This window comes from Cydia amplana, chromosome 2 (genome assembly GCF_948474715.1).
Source record: "Cydia amplana chromosome 2, ilCydAmpl1.1, whole genome shotgun sequence".
Classification (NCBI taxonomy): domain Eukaryota; kingdom Metazoa; phylum Arthropoda; class Insecta; order Lepidoptera; family Tortricidae; genus Cydia; species Cydia amplana.
The window spans coordinates 10,607,967-10,632,327 of record NC_086070.1 but is presented as its reverse complement, the minus strand read 5'-3'; the positions used below and the strand labels follow the sequence as shown (position 1 = coordinate 10,632,327).

Here is a 24,361-nt window from a genome sequence, read left to right as displayed (position 1 = left end):
TGTGTTCGTGCAATAATCGGCCGCGCGACAATGCAACAGTAATGTCCTGCTCCGGTGCTCTGCCGCGGGACCCACACTGGCCACTGGCGACTAAGGACTTCCCGTTGGCGCTGCACGTGGCACCCGGAACGCTGGCCGCCGTGCCTAACATCACACTTGTGGAGTTGCATGCACCCAACAACAACATCACCAAGCTAGCCGACAAAGACATGTCCGATACCTTACGAGTTAGTATATTCATTTTTATTCTAGGTACTTCAAAAAGGAGGAGGTTGTCAATACAACATGATCATTGAATGTTCCTCGATTTCTCAAACACGGCTGGACAATAATATGTTTTCGTCCCAGTAGCATAACAAAATTGACGAAATTATAAGTAATAGTAAGTAATTACTTATTTTCTGTAGTACCTCGTGCTTTTGCTAATGGAAGGCATTATTTGATGAAGTTTTATCTGCTGATCAAGATCACAAATTAATCAACAGGACCTCGTATTAAATCTGCATACCTAAGTACCTCTATGTTAGACTCTTCTTAATTAACTATTAATATATAATATACTATATTAATGCCGGACATTTTTGCGTCTGAGGTCAAAATAAATCAGGATGCGAGCCAGTGTTTTTCAATTTCGTTTTTGTGTCAATACCGTAAAATGGGGTGAGTAGGGTCAAAACTGAAATTCAAACCTCGATAACATTTTATTTTTACATATGAAAACTGAATGGTGTATATAATAAGTGTTCCGGACGTTTGTATTTTAGTTTTTATTTTATTTTGGGTAGTTCCATTTCATAACTTTGACGATAAAGAGGAAAACCCACCTCACCCCGTAGTGCCTCGTATTTGGGGTGAGAGGGGTTTTCATACAAAGTAGATTTTGGAAGATTGCTGGATCGATTTTTTTTATTATGCGTATTACTATAGCTCCATTTTTAATTGGAATACATTATTTTTGTAGCAGTAGCATTAAAATCCCTTCTCACCCCACTCTCAAACCTTCTCTCCCCATTCATAACCCACCTCTCCCCGCGAAACCTACTCACCCCGTTTTACGGTAGGTCACAAGATTACTATTAATTATGTGTATTGACGACGGTATTAAAGATCTGTTATTGACTAGTGTTAAACTATCCCAATATGGTCAGTTATTTAATTTATAAATACAATAATCTATTCCACATTTTTATTAAACTCTCAAGTTTTAACATATATGTATAACATATAATTATGATTGATTTTATTTCTATTTACAGGTGCTAGACGTGCGTAACAACAGCATCTCGCGTATCTCACTGAACGCGGCAAAGGTTCTTGCTCACATTGAAAATGTCACAGTGTATCTCTCCGGAAACCCTCTTGCCTGCGAATGCAATGACGCAGCTGCCTTCAGTCATCTGAACTTAGTGGTAATTATAGACTTTTGTCTTCTCTTATAAACTACCTACGTTCGATATCCGAGAGGTTTTACTGTCCATATTTGAGGAATTGTGATGATTTACATGTTTCTGGGAGTACTTATTATGTTTATCCACTGTTTTGGTACTTCTAGAAACATTAGCCTAGTAATTAATAATTTTTACCTAGTAAAATTTAGATTTTAACATAGATAAGTCCATACTAATCACAAATATGAATCTGATAGTTACTCGAAATAAATGATATTTATTTATGACTTCATCTGGGTAAAAGCGATAGACGGAATTACAGTAGGTAGTAGGTACCCGCCGATAAATACTGCACATCCGAATTTCGGCTTGTCTCTTTTTCTCTCGTTGTCCAATGTTCTCTTTCTAAAGACCGATGTGCAAGATTTATCGCCGGGTACTGTAGTATCGTTTGAAGTATTTGGATGGTCCTTTTTAAAAGAAAGAATAAAACTTGGCATTCATGTAACTGACCCAAGTATGAAAACAATGCATGCGGCAACTGGTTGTTTTCCCTTATTAATTGTAATTAAATAAATCACGGCTTTATAGCTAGAAAGAATCGAAAATACTACAAAAAAGTTTCTAATACATTTGATCGTGTCCACAGGGAGGCGGAGATTGGAAACTAACACAATGCATCGACATGAGTTTGGCCTCAGGAAAAACCGAACGTGATCTGTGTCCTAGTCCACTACCGATAGTATTCGGCGTTGTCTTTCCATTACTACTGATAGCGGTCGCATGTCTAACAGTTTACCTACTATTGCCACGTGTTAAGCAATTTATGTTTAGAAACGATCTATGCGCTCATTGGATTCTTAGGGAGTGTGATGATACCGACGATCCGGAAAAAACAGATGATGCGTTCCTTTCATATTCCTTTGTCGACTTAAATCTACTTAAAGAACTAAAAAATGGGTTAGAAAAACTCGGGTATTCTACAATAGAACATCAAACTGATTGGCAGCCAGGTGACGCTGTGTTAGAGCAGATTGCGAGGTCGGTGCTAAAAGCCCGTCGTACACTTCTACTTTTGACGGATAATTTTGCTGGATCTGAATGGACTCCAGTGGAGTTTCGCATTGCGCACCGTCATGCATTAAAGACTCGAACAAAGCGGGTGCTGATCGTTCACTGCGGATTACAGAAACCGAAAAAGTTGCCATTGGATTTACAAATTTATTTAGAGAACCACACTTACTTAGAATGGGATGACCCTAAATTTTGGCACAAGCTGCGTCGGTTTATGCCGCCGCCGAGTCAAGATTATGTGCACTTAAGACCCGAAGACTTAGCTCCGCCTTCGCCGTTGATGCAACAAAATTTTCCGCTTCTGGAGAAAATTCCACAGAAGCCTCAACTGGCAGCACCGCTAATTTCTACTAATACCGTCCCCTCTGCCTGTTGAGCTTTAAACAATTAATGGTTATTATTACCTATATACTCGTATTAGAAATATTTAGGAGATGACTAGAAAAGAGACAGATATTTTGCGACTCTATATCACTCAAATACACAAGCGTAAGGGTAACATTCCATTTCTGACCGCAGCTGCACTACTGGTACTGAACGCGTCGCCGTTACTGTCAATTTCCATAGTAAAATGAACAGTAGTGCAGCTGCGGTTGGAAATGGACTGTCACCTTAGGGATCATCCATTAATTACGTCACACGAATTTCTAGGTTTTTTGACCCCTCCCCCCCTCCTTGACACACTTGGTCACATTTGGCAAACCCCTCCCACCCTAGTGTGACGTCACATTTTTTCTACGAAATCGCCAAATCGAATTAAGTAAGTAAGTACCTAAGTATTATTAATATTTTATCAAAATATTTTTATTAGTAATTTTATAACCCAAAACTGCTTAGGAAAGAAAATTAAACGAATAAAAACGATTATCGTTTTAAAAACTTGTTATTTAAAAATGTACAGCGAATAAAATAATTTAAATAAATTTTCGGTTACTGATGAAGTTAAAGTGACGTCACAAAGTTTGTGTCTCCCCCCCTCCCCCATGTCACAATATGTCACATTTTCTTGGCCCCCTCCCTCCCCATAAACGTGTGATGTAATTAATGGATGAGCCCTTAAAGCGTAGGTAGTGAAACAAATGAAGTGGATTGCGGTTAAAGTCCTTATTCTCCCGCATCTACCCTTAACTATATGGCAGTTACTATTATTGCGCGCCGTTCTAGGGTGTCAAATTAGAATGCCCGAGATAATTATCTTATTCATATCATTACCAATATATAATTATTTGGAGCCAATACGCAGTCTATAGATGTGTTACTGTAGGTAATCAACCAAAAAATTCTAATGCTAAGTACTATTGCGTCTGTAACCAACGTCGTTTTTTTATTAACCATGAGTCCGTTAAGTCTTACTTAAATAATGAAAACCATTTAAAGACCCTACTTTTTATGAAATTAAAACGTCACGTGTTTTTGTACTCGTATTCACTAATTTCGAGATCTATTTGTAAAAAATCTGTAACTTTGTAAAATTTAAATATTATGTCTATCGAATATTAATAAGTAATTATTTAAATATAGGTGTTACACTTTTAAAAAATGCTCTCGAAGTGTGATCTTGTCCAGTACAAAACAATACGAGCTAAGTGCCATATTTTTTATTTTGCATAATATTAATTACTTAAGTTAGCCCTCAGTTTAATTTTAAGACGAATCATTTTTTATCGATTATAGATAGGTATATTGATAAGTATGTCTTATATCAACATAATAAACACGGGTCCATAAATAGGTATTCGAATATACTGAAGAGGCTTTAGTATTTTTCTATAGTAAGTATAGTTATCCGGTACGGGTACGGTGACGGCTGTGATATGTATAAATTAAATGGAGATGACAACTATCACCGTACCCAAGCTATGTGAAAAATACTGATAAAACGTACATTACCTACAAAAAGGCTACCTACACTTACTACAAGCTAATATGTGAAAAAAACTATGTGAAAAATACTACGAGTATAGTATAATATTAAGTAGGTACCGAATGTGATGTGAAAGTACAGTAGGTAGGTACTTATTTATGCGATTGAATCAAAAGAACTGTACGAATGTTTGCATCATGTGTTGCCAATTGAAGCTCTGGCATGCCACATGCCCTCAAAAGATTTCTACTCTCACTTATCGGAATTTACACTAAACATTATCTATATTACTGCTTCAGCATCAAAATTGTATACAGATTTTCAGAAATCTGTTAGGTATATCTTATATTTCACTTAAATTATAGCTATAAGATTATGTTAACAAGTCTATGTATATTTATGTTATGCAGTATGCGTATGCACTACTCTAGAGTAGTGCATACGCATACGCATACGTGTTATGCAGTATGCATACGTGCGTACATACGTACGTATACGTGTTCTACGATTCTAGAATCGTAGGACAAAAAAGCCCATTGAATATTATGAGCTAGGTAGGTACTATGGCGGTTATTCAAATAAAGTGTAAAATGCTTGAAATGTTTACAGTGTATTTATTATTGTTTTATAAAATAATAATTACTGTCAATATATTATACAAAGTGGTAGAGTTCTTTGATTATTTTTCCAATACTTTAAAAATACCTATCCGTATTATTAGTTACCACAACTACCTACTTCTTTGAACATGTCAATGAATCTTTATATACCTCTACTTAGGTTTATGTAAGAAAGAGTTAATGATAAATAAATATTACTTGAGATATTATATCAAATAAATTAAGATCAATTAGTCATAAATAATACTGACGCGTTGTATCCATATATTGTTCATAGAGAAAGAGTCGATAGTCCGCTGGACTTTCAAGATAAGATTTCTGACGACTTTTTACTATCGTGTTTTGCAGTAAACCTAACAATTCCTTTGTTTTGTTAAGTACCTGGGATGGTAATATTTTTAAGTTGATGGGATAAAATAAAAATAAAACGCTACCACTAAGGGACTGAGTATTATTATTATCTCCTAAATGTTCTAAATAGGTAATTGTGTAATATTCTTAAGAGAGATTTTATTGATTAACCGTTAAATAAACAACATTGGACACTCAATGAAGTTGGTCCAGGATATCGCACCTACCACGGAAGGACCATACGAGTTGCTGTGTCACTTTGTGTCAGTCTATCTGTTCGCGGCAACGAGGTAGGCCGCCGCGCCGTTCACTAAGTTGCGACAAAAACAGTCTTGCTTACAAGGAAAAATACCCGCATAAAGTGAGCGGTCATTAGTGCTTTGTGCTAAACAAGTTTTGTGGTTAGTGGATTGCTTATCAAAACAAGTATGACTGCATATGTAGTCGTATTGATTGAAAAAGCAACTTGGCATTACGTATGATTGTTGACTGTGTGTAACGTGATGCTTTGGGTGCTTGGGTTCATGGGGTTTGTTGCCAATGTTGGAGCTGCGAGCATCCGTGGCTCCTTCGAAGGTGCTGTATGCCGTCCCTTCACTAATTGTCATAAGACTGGCCACGGACGCGAAGATATCACATATACAGTTAATGGTAAGTCAACGCTTGTTGAGGGTGTGATATTATACTACTAGGTACTGTACCTAACTATTTAGACCGGGCAGTAAATGACACATCAGTGACGCCAATAAAAAGGAAACGTACCTACATTAAATATAACGTCGGGGTACAAGTAAAAGTCACTAAGTACTATCAAAAAATTAAAGTAACAATGCACATTATTACACTTGTAACACGGTTTATTGTCCAAAAATTTCAATGATGTTAGTTAGTGACTCTTACTTGTCAGCCGACGATAATATAACTTTACCTTCCTAAGTATGTAGTTCAAATTGTTAATGTATAATAGCGTGTTAGAAAGAGATAACCTTATTAGTTATACCTATTATGTTGTTACAATAATTCTCTTTTGTATTGAAACCGTTACTAAAATTACATTGTTATTGTTACTAAAATTGTTTCCAAACAACTCATTTGGTTTTCAAGAAGCGTACGTATCTGTAAAATCCAAGCATGTCAGTATTATCCAACGAGGGGAAAACCCCGACACAATAGTAAACATTGAATCAAAATTTGCAGTAGATACTGGAAATAAAACATAAGTCAGGTCTTGTAGGTAAAAAACCGAGCAGTGGATATTCATTTATGTAACAAATAAATATACCTATATCTAATTTTGTTATGACCGTTTATCAACATTTGTATGCATATCGATGTCGTCGTGCAAAAACTGTGGCGTTATTTTATAAACGGCGTATTCCTATACACCTATTCGAACTTTACTATTATATCTTCGTTAACCGGATGGACATATCTCTCCGATACGACCATCATGTCCATGTCGCACAATATACAGGATCTGGGGATCCGTTTAAGGGAATATTCGGTATCGTATTCTGATTAGGAAAAACGTAGAAGAAAAAATGATTTGAAGCGATTTTTATTTCTAAATTAAATAAATTATCGCGTCAAAAAAAATTTACTCCTACTTTTTCCTAACCAGAACACGATACCGACCTGTAAAACGGATCCCCACTATTTTTTGTTACACCTTGTATGTGAACAGATATTAAAATATCAATACAGATTAGGATGTGATGATTAAAGTTTGACTTGGCCTCAAATACCGAAAACATTAGGGACCGTTAGGTGAAGGTCCAAATTTATACATTTTATTTCTCGCTGGTATGTATTCTATATCGTTGCTTTTCTTAATGTTTAAAAAAATCAAATCATCAATATATGTACATTGAAACTGGGCCTCCGTTATTATTATTTCCTTGCAAAATGCTTTGTAAAACGTTGTGTCGAAGTAAATTGCTCATATTCCACTCGTGAATGACATATAATATAACCACTAGTCAAAGTTTATAATAATAATCTAAACATATGTAATAAGTTATTTCATAAATTCATCTGCATCTATGTCATTTCTAATTTCTCTTAAAAAAATTAAGCAACTTATTGACACACTGCTATCTTTTACAGGCCATGCAATAATCTTGGATTTCCTAGACGGACATCATTTTAGACTAAGATGTGACAGTAACCGCAGTGGCGCCTTGTTGTTATCGGACGACTCTGAAATGCCGGCTATGACACGGCATGTGACCGTGGAGGAAGCAGCATTCAACCAGTGTGTGATTCCTCATAGCACGTATTACGATGCATTGAAGGCATTTAATGTCACCGTGACTAAAACGCTTTTTCTAAAAGTGCCCGCAGAACCTAGATTGGAAATCCGTCACTTACAGGGCTTGCAAATAACAAACCTTGAGATTACTGCAGTCGATCCAACGAAACCGCCGCGTCCTTCGTTTGACTTCCTAGATGAGGTGCCTGGATTGCGGACGCTGAAGCTTACCGATGTGGTTCTGGAACCAAAAACACTTAGCCGATTACCAATCTCACTTCAGATCCTAAATATTGTAAATGCGAGGCTTCCCGCCGCAGAGAGCGCCCTACGCAACGGCAGCAGCAGTGCGCCGCGTTGGGTTGAACGACTACTTTCGCTCCGTGCTTTGTACCTAGCGGAATCCTCGGCGAGTTTAGCTGAGTCTCCAGGGGCAAGACTCACACCACCTCAACTGACCTCACTGACTAATCTGACAAACGTAGCTCTAAGCAACGTGCCACTGGATACACGGCTTGAGAGTGGGCTGACTAGTTGGCTTAAAGGTTCTACTGTTAAGGATCTGCGATTGCAATCATGTGGACTAACAGAACTGCCAAGCTCAATGTTTGAGGGCACAAACATAAGAAAAGTTATCCTCGCCTACAATAACCTCACGTCTTTACCAAAGTAAGTAAATTCAATTCGAGACGTCTGAGTGCTCGTCACGGTCCCATAGGTACATACCATCTTTAAACTTACGTCATTAGCAATAGATATAGGTAAGAACAAGTTGTCATCTATTGGGCAATTAGCATGTCTAGCACTGGGACGTTTGCCGTATTTTAACGGGGTCTTCACCGCCTTGTCCCGCCGCCGTGTGAAATAATATACATATGTATCTTTCACCTCAGCAACTCGAACAAAATCTACTTTGATGCTTAAAAACTGTAAGGAAATTTTCAATACAAAAATGACCTTCAAATTAAAGTGGTCTTTCAAAGTGCAGAATCTAATTTGTACCAATTTGAGACACTTGAATTATGGTTTCAATTTCGCTACTTAACGAGACCAACGTTTTAGTTTTTTTTATAAATCATAATTCATAATTCTTTATTGCAACCATGGTAAAGATGTCAAATATAATTAATATTACTTATGTACATTGTCTCACATGGATGGATGGATAGATTGGTCACATCCATCAAAAAAATACTTTGCTCTCTTGTTACAGACTATTGATTTTATCTACGGAATATGAATGCACAGATATATAAATATGAATAGATACACGAAACATTGATACAATAACGTAGGTACCTAGTTAATAGATGTGACGTCAAACGACCTTATGGTTAATTTAATATTTTTATTAAATCACTTTATATCTCTTTTCCTGTAACTTATAACCCCCTATAAATAAACAATGAAAACGACAATATGAACCCAACAATTCCAAGGACCATATTTCAATAAAACGAAATATTTCAGTGGCGTGTTCTTTCCGCTGCAGTGGCTACGCGAGCTGGACTTGTCAAACAATAAGCTGAATGGAGTGACTCTTGCACATTCTGTGGCGCCTCTGACGCGGCTACAGACTCTGAAGGCCAACCACAACCCCCTGGGGTCGCTGTGTGGCGGGGCTCGTAATACGTTTGTACGATGTAAGTTCTCAACCTTCTAAAGCATCTTGTCAGTCATCATTGGAATGGAATTGGCTTCCTGGTTTGCCTGGCAACAAAAACAACCTGCCTTATGAGTTTGAGTTTGATGAACCGTTTTGTTTGGAACTACTACAATGTAAATTGAGTGTGCTTTTTTCACAAGTTAAACTATGGGCCCGATTCGGATTTTGAAATAGACATCTGTTAGATATCTTTTAGACATCGCCAAGATACGATAACGATATGTTTAAGATCTAACCTGTCAAATTTGACATTTGCGCGATTCTGGAGATACTCTTGAACGATTTCCACAAGATATGGCTTAGAGATCCAATTCACATCTAATAGATATAGATATCTAATAGAGTTAGAACTCTATCTAACGTAAAAGTGACATTGGTTGCTCGAATTGCGCTGCAAAAGAGAACTAGTTGAAATCTAAACTATAACGTAGGTATCTAGAATGGATCTAGTACGTGTCGTCTCTTGTGAATATCTTGAAGTTCGAATACGGCAGCATGTCTTTTATACCAAATGTACTATTTTTTTGACAGTATACGCAAATTTGCCTCAGTCTTTGCGTCGTCTGGAATTACGAAGTACGCACGCGACTCGCATCTGCTATGATTGGACCTTCAACAACGAACTTATGCATATAGATCTCAGTTATAACGAAATAGGTGATCTAACGGTAAGTTTTCAAATTTTGTAAAGCAAACCTAGTTACCAACTTCTTCGGCGTAGCGAAAAGTTAAGTACTTACCCACCTACTTGTTTTTATTTTCATTAGCAACTTTGTAAGTAAGAAGTACCTATATCTTCTATCTTTGTTTCGTTACGATTTTGTTTTCAGTACCTAGGTAGGTAGGTACTCGAATGCCAATATGCTGCCTTCAAATATAATCCCAGCTTTCTACTACCTAGGTATCAAACAAATATTGATAACAATAATTTATCACGGCAACAGAATGGTAGTGTACATTTCATTTGTAAAGTGTCTGGTATGATGCGGGACGATACATTCTGCAAGTAGAGAATTTCATTAGAATAATGCTGCGCACCTACATACATCTACCTACTATTGCTAATCGAGTTGGCAAAAGCTTACCGACTTACGTTTCGTACCATAGTTGATCATTCATATACCTTAATGCAATGGCGTAAGGTTTACCAATGTCCAGTTAAGTGTATTGCTATAATATTAGAGCCCACGCTTTGTTTTGATACTGATAGGATCATGGGAGGGAATGAGGAAAATGCTAAGTAATATAATGTGTATAAAACTCGTATTGTTACTATTAATGCACCCAACTAAAGTAATAATTTAAATGTAAAAAAACATACTCGTAATTTCCTGCTAACCATGTAATAGGCGGAGTTTGTCCTAATATGTTGAATTAGTCCCAGCCGTTGAGATGTGCCAGTTTTAACTAAGTTTTGATTAAAATACTTATTTAAGTTTTAAATTTTACAAAATACAGCACGTAGAATTTTCGTAATACCTGTCAATCAAAATTATTACTTAATCTAAGTAAATAAGAGGAAGCGTCAAGCTAGAAAATGGAAAAATATAGCGCGCCGCCCGAAGTTTTCGGCGGTGCGGATTTCAACGTTTTACCAAGTTTTTTTTTTTTATTTATCCTTCAAAATATGAACCCTGCTGATATATTTGCTGCGTTAAGCAAACCATAACCAAAAAAGAAAGTATTGATTTAAAAAAAACGCTTTCACCTTCGGTATTTTTAAATATAATCATATACTTACCGATAAATTAGGTATAAATGAAAGTCCATCATTTTAATAGTTAGTAGGAGTAAGACGAAAAAGTTTAAATTATTTATATACAGGATGTTTCCTGCAACAGGAGCAATAAATTAAACTGTAGGCTGTACTGTACTCCTCAAACTGACCAACATTTGTTCAGCAACTTTTGAAAATAACTCATGTTTTGATTTTTTTTACACTAGTTTTTTATTTTGTTATTTTCAAAGCGTGACACGCAACGTCAAACACACTGATGTCAGCGTACATTGAAGGCAATATTTATTTTGTATAAAAAAGAGGAAGTTAAAGGATTCATATTTTTTTAAAGTGGCTGAACAAATGTTGGTCAGTTTGAGGAGTACAGCCTTTAGTTTAATTTATTGCTCCTGTTACAGGAAGCACCCTGTATAATATATCTTTAATTCAGCCTCTATTAGTTAGGAACTGGGATCACGTAGGTATATATTGAATATTTTTTGTAAATTAGCAAAACTAAAAGCCTGAGCACACCGACAAAATCTCTCGAGTAAATCAATATTTGATAATTTGCAGTACGATGAACTGGAAATGAAGAGAAACTTGCACAAGACGGCCGGCGAGCCGGTCTGGCTGAACCTGAGCAACAACTTGTTGCGCGTTATCGAAGTGTTACCCAGTGACGTCAAGCAATGCATAGAAGACGCATCTTCAACACCCAGCGATACCGATGTTCTTGCGGTAAGTTAAGGTTTTAAGTAACAAAAAAAGGTCGAACCTTTTTTTGCTTGATTAAAGCATGAAACTTGGCACAGTTGTTCCTTATATCAAAATAAGCCGATTAAGATCGGTAGCCCGAGGGACCCCCCGCTTAAGCCCGAGAGGGGGGGGGATCAAGTAGCGCCCCGCCCGGCTTCATTCTAAAAATTCTAACAGGCCCCGTTTAGCTAATAGGTCATATTTGGTATCAATTTCGGATAAATAAATAACGTAGAATTCATTTCTGGTATAAAAAATTGCAATTTGTTGAAAAATTTAAAAAAAAAACACAAAAAATCTAATTTTTCAAGTGTAATTTTTGTTTTTTATTTATTGCCAAAATTAAACTGCTTGGTTTTTCTACATACAAAAAATATGACAATAAAGCCTATTTAATGCAGATTTTAAAAACATAACTTTTACTAACCTTTATGAAAAAGAAATTGCATTAAAAAAACATATATCGTCCCGCGCCGGTGAATATCTTGTTACCGACATAGGCATCGATATAGACAACATCCGAAGTACACACTCTGGAGACCGACTAAATGTGTTGTTTATTATTGTAGATCATATATTAAAGATAGAAAGGCGTACATCATATTTGATTAGAAAAAAAATGTGTCGTTCAGTGAAAAAAGGGACCTTGGAAAAATTTATCATAGAGCCTCTCTTTTGTATAGAAGCATAGTTAATTCCAACTACTCCATGGACTCCATGGTCCCTGTTCTCAATGAATAAGAAGTAAACTGTAAGTATTATTTAATCTACTTACTTATTACATTATAGAATAATTTGCCAGTAACTGGCCGCTTTAATAACTAGCCGCTCTAAACTAAAAATGAATTCTATTCACCTATAAACAGAATTCATTTTAGTATAAGGTTCCAAAAACTGGCCAGCTTTCAATAACTGGCCACTGGCTAGCCTAAAATGAATTTTTGGTTTTGGGTGGCCAGTTACTAAAAGTGGCCAGTTACTGGCGAATTACCCTACCACACTTTAATTTTGCGTCTTGTGTCGTAATACAGTTCCTTCCCCAGACACATAAATGCGTACATTTCATCATTCATGTAGTTGCATCGCGTTTTTTATTCCGGTTTGCATTTACTTCTGGTCAGTTCCAACCATATTCTGACCAAAGCAGGTGTCAGACCAGTGTCGAACCCGTCGTCTGCTTCTTGCTTCCATTCCCAAGAAGTCTGACGGACTGAGCAAGTTTGACGACGAACTAACGTCTGAATTGAACCTAAACATCAACCCCTCGGTACACTGCGCGTAATAGGGCATTTATATGGCTCCCTTTTGTTAGAAGTAGGTATACATTATGGAATTTAATAATAAAATAACTTAGCAGTGACTTAATCTCATAGAACAGGTATAACATTATACAACTCTTCATTTCAATATCCCGGTGTAACTTGCCTTCTTCAATATTGCACTTATTACCGATCATATAATAACATTTTAGTATTTTAGGGGAATGCTTTTAGCCACTGCTATTGCTCCATCTTGTAAGGGCTTGAATCCTTGTAGTGGTTTGGTTGAACTCTGAACAGATTCCATGCTTCGAATTCACTTTTTCTCCCCTTTCCACTGAATGCTCGAAACAGGGCTAAGACTTCCGCTCTTTTAGGGTAAATAAAAGATAGTTTACTTAGCTTATAGAATAGATAATTTTATTAGCTTAAAATATAATTCCCTGACCTGGATGCAATGGTGTGTCATGTGATATAATTGTGTTTTCCACTGTGTCAACGTGAGCCCACAATTCCTGTAGTTGGGGAAATATTCGTACGCATGAATCTAGTCTAGCTGCTATGACTACGTTCGTGTCTACTGTGCGTATCAATACCTTGCAATGACTGTTTTACAGCATCTGCAACTAGGGCCATCATATTAAATGAATCGGACTTTTCATGGTTCTTGGAGTATTCGGAATCTCACGAGGAACATTACTTGTGACATGTTTCTCTACACAATTTCGCGATGGCATAAATAAGGACTTTTAACTCTTCGAAGTTTTGTCAACACAGTGTCTCAAAATGATTTACCTAGTGGTAAAAAAATGAGTTTCACTAAAAGATCAGTGGTTATAAGTGAAGCTTACCGTCATGGTAAATTAAACTCTAATTTATTTCTATCGGGCCCTGAAAAACCAGGAGTCGTACTCGTATTCCAAGCATTCTCTCGATCGACCTTGTAATACTGTAAGCTCAATAAGACTTGTGATGTGGGTACTACGTGATATATATCATATATATTTGATACATACACTCAAAACATCCATAGGTAATTCAGGAACAAGTATTCACGCTAAACAGACAAATAAATGCCTTCTAGAATTTGAACCCGGGTTCCCCATTCAATATAAGGTGTATAAAAGTGAGATCTAAGCATGGACCCTTTTTAGCCTGGCCGATACAAGGATTCAAGCTCCTACAGGATGGAGCAATAGCAGTAAATAAATAGCATTCGCCAAAACTTTATTATACCTTTATATGATGATAGGTGAAATAACCTTGTAAAGCAAAGTAAAGTGATACTTACAGATAAAGCCGTTGCAAAATAATTAAAAAATGCCCGAAATAATTCTTTACATGAATCGACTACTGAAATAGAAGCAGCCTTATCAGGATAGGATTATATGTTTGGGGTCAGACTTTAGTTCCTCTTTAAACTTGCTCAGTCCGTCTTCTTCGGAATGAAAGCAAGGAGCAGACGACTGTTTCCAAACTGTTCTGACAACCCTGCTGTGGCCAGAATATGGTTGAAGTTGAAACTGACATATATACGTGAATGACGAAATTTACTCATTCATGTGTCGGGGGAAGGAACTGTATTAATACACAAGACGCAAAATTTAAGTGTGGTATAATGTAATAAGCAAGTATTCTTTAATACTTACAGTTTACTTCTTATTAATTGAGAACAGGGACCATGGAGTCCATGGAGTGGTTGGCATTAACTAAATACGAGTATGCTTCTATACAAACACGAGGCTGGCTGTGATAATTTTTTTAAGGTCCCTTTTTCACTGAACGACACATTAAAAAAAATTGTACGCTTTTCTATCTTTATAATAGAATCTACAACAATAAACAATACATTTAATCGGTCTCCAGAGTGTGCACTTCGGATGTTGTCTATATCAATGCCGATGTCGGTAAAAAGATATTCACCGGCGCGAGACGATATAAGTTTTTTTTATGCAATTTCCTTTTAATAAAGGTTAGTAAAAGTTATGTTTTTAAAATCTGCATTAAATAGGCTTTATTGTCATATTTTTTGTATGTAGAAAAACTAAGCAGTTTAATTTTGACAATAAATAAAAAACAAAAATTACACTTGAAAAATTAGATTTTTTGTGTTTTTTTATTTTTTTTTTCAACAAATTGCAATTTTTTATACCAGAAATGAATTCTACGTTATTTATTTATCCGAAATTGATACCAACTATGACCTATTAGCTAAACGGGACCTGTTAGAATTTTTAGAATGAAGCCGGGCGGGGCGCTACTTGACCCCCCCCCCCTCTCGGGCTTAAGCGGGGGGTCCCTCGGGCTACCGATCTTAATCGGCTTATTTTGATATAAGGAACAACTGTGCCAAGTTTCATGCTTTAATCAAGCAAAAAAAGGTCATTTCACTTAACACCCTCACTATGTACTTAAAATCATGCTTTAGGACCATTGAACTCTTATAAATACCTACATAGAACATCAATCAGAGTCTGTGCGTCTATGATATTTTATGTATGCCAATGTTTAACACTAAAATAAGGGGACATCCATTATTTGCGTGCAGTGTTTTTGAGCTAAAATGTGGCTTTACCTGTTACAGCGAGCACCAGTGCAGTTAAAACTGAACGCACTGACGTGCGATTGCGGCGCTTACTGGCTGCGTGAGTCTCTGCGTGTCTGCTCAATGTTGGAGCTCGAAGACGACGTCCCATGCGAATCGGTGCCTGTGCCCGCACGCGCCACGCTACTCGCTCACGGACCTGATGAAATTCTCTGCCCGTATGACGGCTTCTGTTTGCCAGGTAGGGTCTTTATTACGTGTAACGTGTAACCAAATCACTATGAAAGCCCTGATCGTACCGTTTGATCCGGTACCCATGCCCGCACACGCCTCGCTACTCGCTTTTAATTTTTAAAGAAACAGCGGTGCGGCGCTAGCATGAATGCTTCTGTTTACCAGATATAATCTTCATTGCGCGTACCGAAACTCTACGTGATTCATCAATGTTAGAGCTAAATCGGAAACTTGAAGACATACTTGAAATAACACAAACATTAAAATATATCCAAAAAAAATGTTAATTTGTTTTCTATTACTTAAACACTACTACACTTTCACTACTTAGTGAATTAGAACTGTTGAATGAAGACACCAATAGAATGGCATTTTAGACTGTTTTCCGATTGAAATGTTCCACAGAGTGTTCGTGCGAAAAACGTCCACGCGACAACGCGACGGTAGTTAGGTGCGCGAGCGCGTTGCCACAGGCGCCTCGCTGGCCGCCGGCAGTACCAGACTTCCCGCTGGCGCTGCACGTGGCACCCGGTATACTAGACGCCGTGCCACGCCTCGCACTCGTCGAGCTCCATGCACCCAATAACAACATCTCCAACATTGACGAAGCGGACATACCTGAAACCCTGCGCGTTAGTACACATTCGAATATGTATTCATTTATTAGGTAACTTTGTATTTAAGAGGATAGTGGACTATCACTTCCCCATGTGAAATGTAGTCCGCTATGAAAAATGATTTTATATTGAATTAAATACTTGTTTGGAAAATATATTATTATTAGAAATCGCTTGATTCGATGATCCAACTGCGTAGTTAAAAGTTAATGAATGAAGATAATACGTTTTCGAGATTAGCGTAGGTAGTTTACTTCGTTAATGGTCAACGTCTTTTGAGCAGCGGTGTGGACGAACCTTTAAATTCCATAACAATAATTGCGTTTCTGCCTGTAGTAAGGCTCTATTTAATTTTTTGCAGGTATTAGACGTGCGTAATAACAGTATCGCACACATCACACTAGCCGCAGCTCAATTACTTGGTGGTGAACATGCTACAGGGAAGAACCGATCTGTGTTCCTCGCCGGAAACCAGTTAACATGCAATTGTGCTGATGCACCTGCGTTTAGCCTCCTGAAACGAGTGGTATGTAAAGAAAATAAATCATCCACTACTTACTGAGTCATTCCCAATTTGATACTATGTCTATTAACATACAAGAATCACCTAAATATAAGAGTTACTAAAATGTAACATGGATGTATCCTTGTCCACAGGTACTTGATTGGGATACAACACAGTGCGTGGATAAGAGTTATGTTTCTTTGAAAACGAAAAACGAGCTGTGTGCCAGTCTTCTGCTGCCGATACTGTTTGGTGTAGCAGTCCCGTTATTGACGTTGGTAGTGGCCGGTTTAATACTGCAACGTCTGTTGCCACGACTCAAGCAACTATTGTTTAAACGTAACCTATGCCTCCGCTGGATTCTCAGTGCTAACGACAAAGTTAACGACCCGGACAAGACGCATGATGTATTCCTGTCATATGCCTATGATGATCTTGAAAGGCTTAATGAACTAAAGAGTGGATTGGAGAAACTCGGGTACTCTACAATAGAACACTGTCGTGATTGGCAACCTGGGGACGCTGTGATGGAACAGATTGCCCGCTCGGTGCTGTGTGCTCGCCGCACACTTTTGCTAGTTTCAGATAACTACGCCAAGTCTAAGTGGGCGCTGGAAGAGTTCCACGCTGCCCACGCGCATGCGATGGAGCGCCGAACAGCACGGGTGCTGATAGTCCGTTGCGGTTTGAATAAACCTGAAGTACTGCCTTCGGATCTGCAGCTTTACCTCTTTAATAATACATACCTGGCTTGGGAAGACCCTAAATTTTGGTATAAGCTGTACCGCGTCATGCCTCCTCTGCGTGAAGACTCCAAATCTATGCAATTAATGCTTAATAATATAAATCCTCCAACTGTATTTTTGAAAGAAGATATAAAAACAAATGCTTCATTTCCACAGAAGAAACCGTTTGAACATCAGTTAGTAATCGTTCGACAGCCTGATACTGTCCCCTGCGCCTGTTGAGAATAAAAGTTATTACGTAGGTAACTCGAAAAGCGACGAGTACCTATATTAGTTAGCCTCTATTAGTTAGGAACTGGGATCACGTAGGTATATATTGAATATTTTTTGTAAATTAGCAAAACTAAAAGCCTGAGCACACCGACAAAATCTCTCGAGTAAATCAATATTTGATAATTTGCAGTACGATGAACTGGAAATGAAGAGAAACTTGCACAAGACGGCCGGCGAGCCGGTCTGGCTGAACCTGAGCAACAACTTGTTGCGCGTTATCGAAGTGTTACCCAGTGACGTCAAGCAATGCATAGAAGACGCATCTTCAACACCCAGCGATACCGATGTTCTTGCGGTAAGTTAAGGTTTTAAGTAACAAAAAAAGGTCGAACCTTTTTTTGCTTGATTAAAGCATGAAACTTGGCACAGTTGTTCCTTATATCAAAATAAGCCGATTAAGATCGGTAGCCCGAGGGACCCCCCGCTTAAGCCCGAGAGGGGGGGGGATCAAGTAGCGCCCCGCCCGGCTTCATTCTAAAAATTCTAACAGGCCCCGTTTAGCTAATAGGTCATATTTGGTATCAATTTCGGATAAATAAATAACGTAGAATTCATTTCTGGTATAAAAAATTGCAATTTGTTGAATTTTTTTAAAAAAAAACACAAAAAATCTAATTTTTCAAGTGTAATTTTTGTTTTTTATTTATTGCCAAAATTAAACTGCTTGGTTTTTCTACATACAAAAAATATGACAATAAAGCCTATTTAATGCAGATTTTAAAAACATAACTTTTACTAACCTTTATGAAAAAGAAATTGCATTAAAAAAACATATATCGTCCCGCGCCGGTGAATATCTTGTTACCGACATAGGCATCGATATAGACAACATCCGAAGTACACACTCTGGAGACCGACTAAATGTGTTGTTTATTATTGTAGATCATATATTAAAGATAGAAAGGCGTACATCATATTTGATTAGAAAAAAAATGTGTCGTTCAGTGAAAAAAGGGACCTTGGAAAAATTTATCATAGAGCCTCTCTTTTGTATAGAAGCATAGTTAATTCCAACTACTCCATGGACTCCATGGTCCCTGTTCTCAATGAATAAGAAGTAAACTGTAAGTATTATTTAATCTACTTACTTATTACATTATAGAATAATTTGCCAGTAACTGGCCGCTTTAATAACTAGCCGCTCTAAACTAAAAATGAATTCTATTCACCTATAAACAGAATTCATTTTAGTATAAGGTTCCAATAACTGGCCAGCTTTCAATAACTGGCCACTGGCTAGCCTAAAATGAATTTTTGGTTTTGGGTGGCCAGTTACTAAAAGTGGCCAGTTACTGGCGAATTACCCTACCACACTTTAATTTTGCGTCTTGTGTCGTAATACAGTTCCTTCCCCAGACACATAAATGCGTACATTTCATCATTCATGTAGTTGCATCGCCTTTTTTATTCCGGTTTGCATTTACTTCTGGTCAGTTCCAACCATATTCTGACCAAAGCAGGTGTCAGACCAGTGTCGAACCCGTCGTCTGCTTCTTGCTTCCATTCCCAAGAAGTCTGACGGACTGAGCAAGTTTGACGACGAACTAACGTCTGAATTGAACCTAAACATCAACCCCTCGGTACACTGCGCGTAATAGGGCATTTATATGGCTCCCTTTTGTTAGAAGTAGGTATACATTATGGAATTTAATAATAAAATAACTTAGCAGTGACTTAATCTCATAGAACAGGTATAACATTATACAACTCTTCATTTCAATATCCCGGTGTAACTTGCCTTCTTCAATATTGCACTTATTACCGATCATATAATAACATTTTAGTATTTTAGGGGAATGCTTTTAGCCACTGCTATTGCTCCATCTTGTAAGGGCTTGAATCCTTGTAGTGGTTTGGTTGAACTCTGAACAGATTCCATGCTTCGAATTCACTTTTTCTCCCCTTTCCACTGAATCTCTCTTTTAGGGTAAATAAAAGATAGTTTACTTAGCTTATAGAATAGATAATTTTATTAGCTTAAAATATAATTCCCTGACCTGGATGCAATGGTGTGTCATGTGATATAATTGTGTTTTCCACTGTGTCAACGTGAGCCCACAATTCCTGTAGTTGGGGAAATATTCGTACGCATGAATCTAGTCTAGCTGCTATGACTACGTTCGTGTCTACTGTGCGTATCAATACCTTGCAATGACTGTTTTACAGCATCTGCAACTAGGGCCATCATATTAAATGAATCGGACTTTTCATGGTTCTTGGAGTATTCGGAATCTCACGAGGAACATTACTTGTGACATGTTTCTCTACACAATTTCGCGATGGCATAAATAAGGACTTTTAACTCTTCGAAGTTTTGTCAACACAGTGTCTCAAAATGATTTACCTAGTGGTAAAAAAATGAGTTTCACTAAAAGATCAGTGGTTATAAGTGAAGCTTACCGTCATGGTAAATTAAACTCTAATTTATTTCTATCGGGCCCTGAAAAACCAGGAGTCGTACTCGTATTCCAAGCATTCTCTCGATCGACCTTGTAATACTGTAAGCTCAATAAGACTTGTGATGTGGGTACTACGTGATATATATCATATATATTTGATACATACACTCAAAACATCCATAGGTAATTCAGGAACAAGTATTCACGCTAAACAGACAAATAAATGCCTTCTAGAATTTGAACCCGGGTTCCCCATTCAATATAAGGTGTATAAAAGTGAGATCTAAGCATGGACCCTTTTTAGCCTGGCCGATACAAGGATTCAAGCTCCTACAGGATGGAGCAATAGCAGTAAATAAATAGCATTCGCCAAAACTTTATTATACCTTTATATGATGATAGGTGAAATAACCTTGTAAAGCAAAGTAAAGTGATACTTACAGATAAAGCCGTTGCAAAATAATTAAAAAATGCCCGAAATAATTCTTTACATGAATCGACTACTGAAATAGAAGCAGTCTTATCAGGATAGGATTATATGTTTGGGGTCAGACTTTAGTTGCTCTTTAAACTTGCTCAGTCCGTCTTCTTCGGAATGAAAGCAAGGAGCAGACGACTGTTTCCAAACTGTTCTGACAACCCTGCTGTGGCCAGAATATGGTTGAAGTTGAAACTGACATATATACGTGAATGACGAAATTTACCCATTCATGTGTCGGGGGAAGGAACTGTATTAATACACAAGACGCAAAATTTAAGTGTGGTATAATGTAATAAGCAAGTATTCTTTAATACTTACAGTTTACTTCTTATTAATTGAGAACAGGGACCATGGAGTCCATGGAGTGGTTGGCATTAACTAAATACGAGTATGCTTCTATACAAACACGAGGCTGGCTGTGATAATTTTTTTAAGGTCCCTTTTTCACTGAACGACACATTAAAAAAAATTGTACGCTTTTCTATCTTTATAATAGAATCTACAACAATAAACAATACATTTAATCGGTCTCCAGAGTGTGCACTTCGGATGTTGTCTATATCAATGCCGATGTCGGTAAAAAGATATTCACCGGCGCGAGACGATATAAGTTTTTTTTATGCAATTTCCTTTTAATAAAGGTTAGTAAAAGTTATGTTTTTAAAATCTGCATTAAATAGGCTTTATTGTCATATTTTTTGTATGTAGAAAAACTAAGCAGTTTAATTTTGACAATAAATAAAAAACAAAAATTACACTTGAAAAATTAGATTTTTTGTGTTTTTTTATTTTTTTTTCAACAAATTGCAATTTTTTATACCAGAAATGAATTCTACGTTATTTATTTATCCGAAATTGATACCAACTATGACCTATTAGCTAAACGGGACCTGTTAGAATTTTTAGAATGAAGCCGGGCGGGGCGCTACTTGACCCCCCCCCCCTCTCGGGCTTAAGCGGGGGGTCCCTCGGGCTACCGATCTTAATCGGCTTATTTTGATATAAGGAACAACTGTGCCAAGTTTCATGCTTTAATCAAGCAAAAAAAGGTCATTTCACTTAACACCCTCACTATGTACTTAAAATCATGCTTTAGGACCATTGAACTCTTATAAATACCTACATAGAACATCAATCAGAGTCTGTGCGTCTATGATATTTTATGTATGCCAATGTTTAACACTAAAATAAGGGGACATCCATTATTTGCGTGCAGTGTTTTTGAGCTAAAATGTGGCTTTACCTGTTACAGCGAGCACCAGTGCAGTTAAAACTGAACGCACTGACGTGCGATTGCGGCGCTTACTGGCTGCGTGAGTCTCTGCGTGTCTGCTCAATGTTGGAGCTCGAAGACGACGTCCCATGCGAATCGGTGCCTGTGCCCGCACGCGCCACGCTACTCGCTCACGGACCTGATGAAATTCTCTGCCCGTATGACGGCTTCTGTTTGCCAGGTAGGGTCTTTATTACGTGTAACGTGTAACCAAATCACTATGAAAGCCCTGATCGTACCGTTTGATCCGGTACCCATGCCCGCACACGCCTCGCTACTCGCTTTTAATTTTTAAAGAAACAGCGGTGCGGCGCTAGCATGAATGCTTCTGTTTACCAGATATAATCTTCATTGCGCGTACCGAAACTCTACGTGATTCATCAATGTTAGAGCTAAATCGGAAACTTGAAGACATACTTGAAATAACACAAACATTAAAATATATCCAAAAAAAATGTTAATTTGTTTTCTATTACTTAAACACTACTACACTTTCACTACTTAGTGAATTAGAACTGTTGAATGAAGACACCAATAGAATGGCATTTTAGACTGTTTTCCGATTGAAATGTTCCACAGAGTGTTCGTGCGAAAAACGTCCACGCGACAACGCGACGGTAGTTAGGTGCGCGAGCGCGTTGCCACAGGCGCCTCGCTGGCCGCCGGCAGTACCAGACTTCCCGCTGGCGCTGCACGTGGCACCCGGTATACTAGACGCCGTGCCACGCCTCGCACTCGTCGAGCTCCATGCACCCAATAACAACATCTCCAACATTGACGAAGCGGACATACCTGAAACCCTGCGCGTTAGTACACATTCGAATATGTATTCATTTATTAGGTAACTTTGTATTTAAGAGGATAGTGGACTATCACTTCCCCATGTGAAATGTAGTCCGCTATGAAAAATGATTTTATATTGAATTAAATACTTGTTTGGAAAATATATTATTATTAGAAATCGCTTGATTCGATGATCCAACTGCGTAGTTAAAAGTTAATGAATGAAGATAATACGTTTTCGAGATTAGCGTAGGTAGTTTACTTCGTTAATGGTCAACGTCTTTTGAGCAGCGGTGTGGACGAACCTTTAAATTCCATAACAATAATTGCGTTTCTGCCTGTAGTAAGGCTCTATTTAATTTTTTTCAGGTATTAGACGTGCGTAATAACAGTATCGCACACATCACACTAGCCGCAGCTCAATTACTTGGTGGTGAACATGCTACAGGGAAGAACCGATCTGTGTTCCTCGCCGGAAACCAGTTAACATGCAATTGTGCTGATGCACCTGCGTTTAGCCTCCTGAAACGAGTGGTATGTAAAGAAAATAAATCATCCACTACTTACTGAGTCATTCCCAATTTGATACTATGTCTATTAACATACAAGAATCACCTAAATATAAGAGTTACTAAAATGTAACATGGATGTATCCTTGTCCACAGGTACTTGATTGGGATACAACACAGTGCGTGGATAAGAGTTATGTTTCTTTGAAAACGAAAAACGAGCTGTGTGCCAGTCTTCTGCTGCCGATACTGTTTGGTGTAGCAGTCCCGTTATTGACGTTGGTAGTGGCCGGTTTAATACTGCAACGTCTGTTGCCACGACTCAAGCAACTATTGTTTAAACGTAACCTATGCCTCCGCTGGATTCTCAGTGCTAACGACAAAGTTAACGACCCGGACAAGACGCATGATGTATTCCTGTCATATGCCTATGATGATCTTGAAAGGCTTAATGAACTAAAGAGTGGATTGGAGAAACTCGGGTACTCTACAATAGAACACTGTCGTGATTGGCAACCTGGGGACGCTGTGATGGAACAGATTGCCCGCTCGGTGCTGTGTGCTCGCCGCACACTTTTGCTAGTTTCAGATAACTACGCCAAGTCTAAGTGGGCGCTGGAAGAGTTCCACGCTGCCCACGCGCATGCGATGGAGCGCCGAACAGCACGGGTGCTGATAGTCCGTTGCGGTTTGAATAAACCTGAAGTACTGCCTTCGGATCTGCAGCTTTACCTCTTTAATAATACATACCTGGCTTGGGAAGACCCTAAATTTTGGTATAAGCTGTACCGCGTCATGCCTCCTCTGCGTGAAGACTCCAAATCTATGCAATTAATGCTTAATAATATAAATCCTCCAACTGTATTTTTGAAAGAAGATATAAAAACAAATGCTTCATTTCCACAGAAGAAACCGTTTGAACATCAGTTAGTAATCGTTCGACAGCCTGATACTGTCCCCTGCGCCTGTTGAGAATAAAAGTTATTACGTAGGTAACTCGAAAAGCGACGAGTACCTATATGCGTAATAAGATAGATCGGCGCATGT

At 37.9% G+C, this 24,361-nt stretch overlaps 3 protein-coding genes across 4 annotated transcripts; all 3 read left to right on the top strand.

Moving 5' to 3' along the window:
- Positions 1 to 3: 3 nt before the first annotated feature.
- Positions 4 to 2,853, top strand: LOC134658415 (protein toll-like). The gene is made up of 3 exons (XM_063514101.1): positions 4 to 227; positions 1,257 to 1,409; positions 2,038 to 2,853. Exons 1-3 carry the CDS (start codon positions 42 to 44, stop codon positions 2,836 to 2,838), a joined length of 1,140 nt encoding a protein of 379 aa, XP_063370171.1. The 5' UTR covers positions 4 to 41; the 3' UTR covers positions 2,839 to 2,853.
- A 2,752-nt stretch (positions 2,854 to 5,605) lies between these two features.
- Positions 5,606 to 17,860, top strand: LOC134657916 (protein toll-like). Of its 2 annotated transcripts, XM_063513500.1 has the most exons (9): positions 5,613 to 5,948; positions 7,404 to 8,217; positions 9,019 to 9,191; positions 9,746 to 9,882; positions 11,508 to 11,672; positions 15,534 to 15,735; positions 16,134 to 16,360; positions 16,707 to 16,871; positions 17,003 to 17,860. In XM_063513500.1, the coding sequence occupies exons 1-9, from the start codon at positions 5,801 to 5,803 to the stop codon at positions 17,816 to 17,818; spliced, it is 2,847 nt and encodes a 948-aa protein (XP_063369570.1). In that variant the 5' UTR covers positions 5,613 to 5,800; the 3' UTR covers positions 17,819 to 17,860. The 2 variants fall into 2 exon arrangements, with proteins under 2 accessions (XP_063369578.1, XP_063369570.1); XM_063513508.1 differs by lacking the exon at positions 7,404 to 8,217 and having other exon boundaries at positions 5,606 to 5,948; positions 9,041 to 9,191.
- A 99-nt stretch (positions 17,861 to 17,959) lies between these two features.
- On the top strand, positions 17,960 to 24,328 carry LOC134657495 (protein toll-like). Its single transcript, XM_063513072.1, has 5 exons — positions 17,960 to 18,164; positions 22,002 to 22,203; positions 22,602 to 22,828; positions 23,175 to 23,339; positions 23,471 to 24,328. The coding sequence occupies exons 1-5, from the start codon at positions 18,015 to 18,017 to the stop codon at positions 24,284 to 24,286; spliced, it is 1,560 nt and encodes a 519-aa protein (XP_063369142.1). The 5' UTR covers positions 17,960 to 18,014; the 3' UTR covers positions 24,287 to 24,328.
- The last annotated feature ends 33 nt before the right edge of the window (positions 24,329 to 24,361 follow it).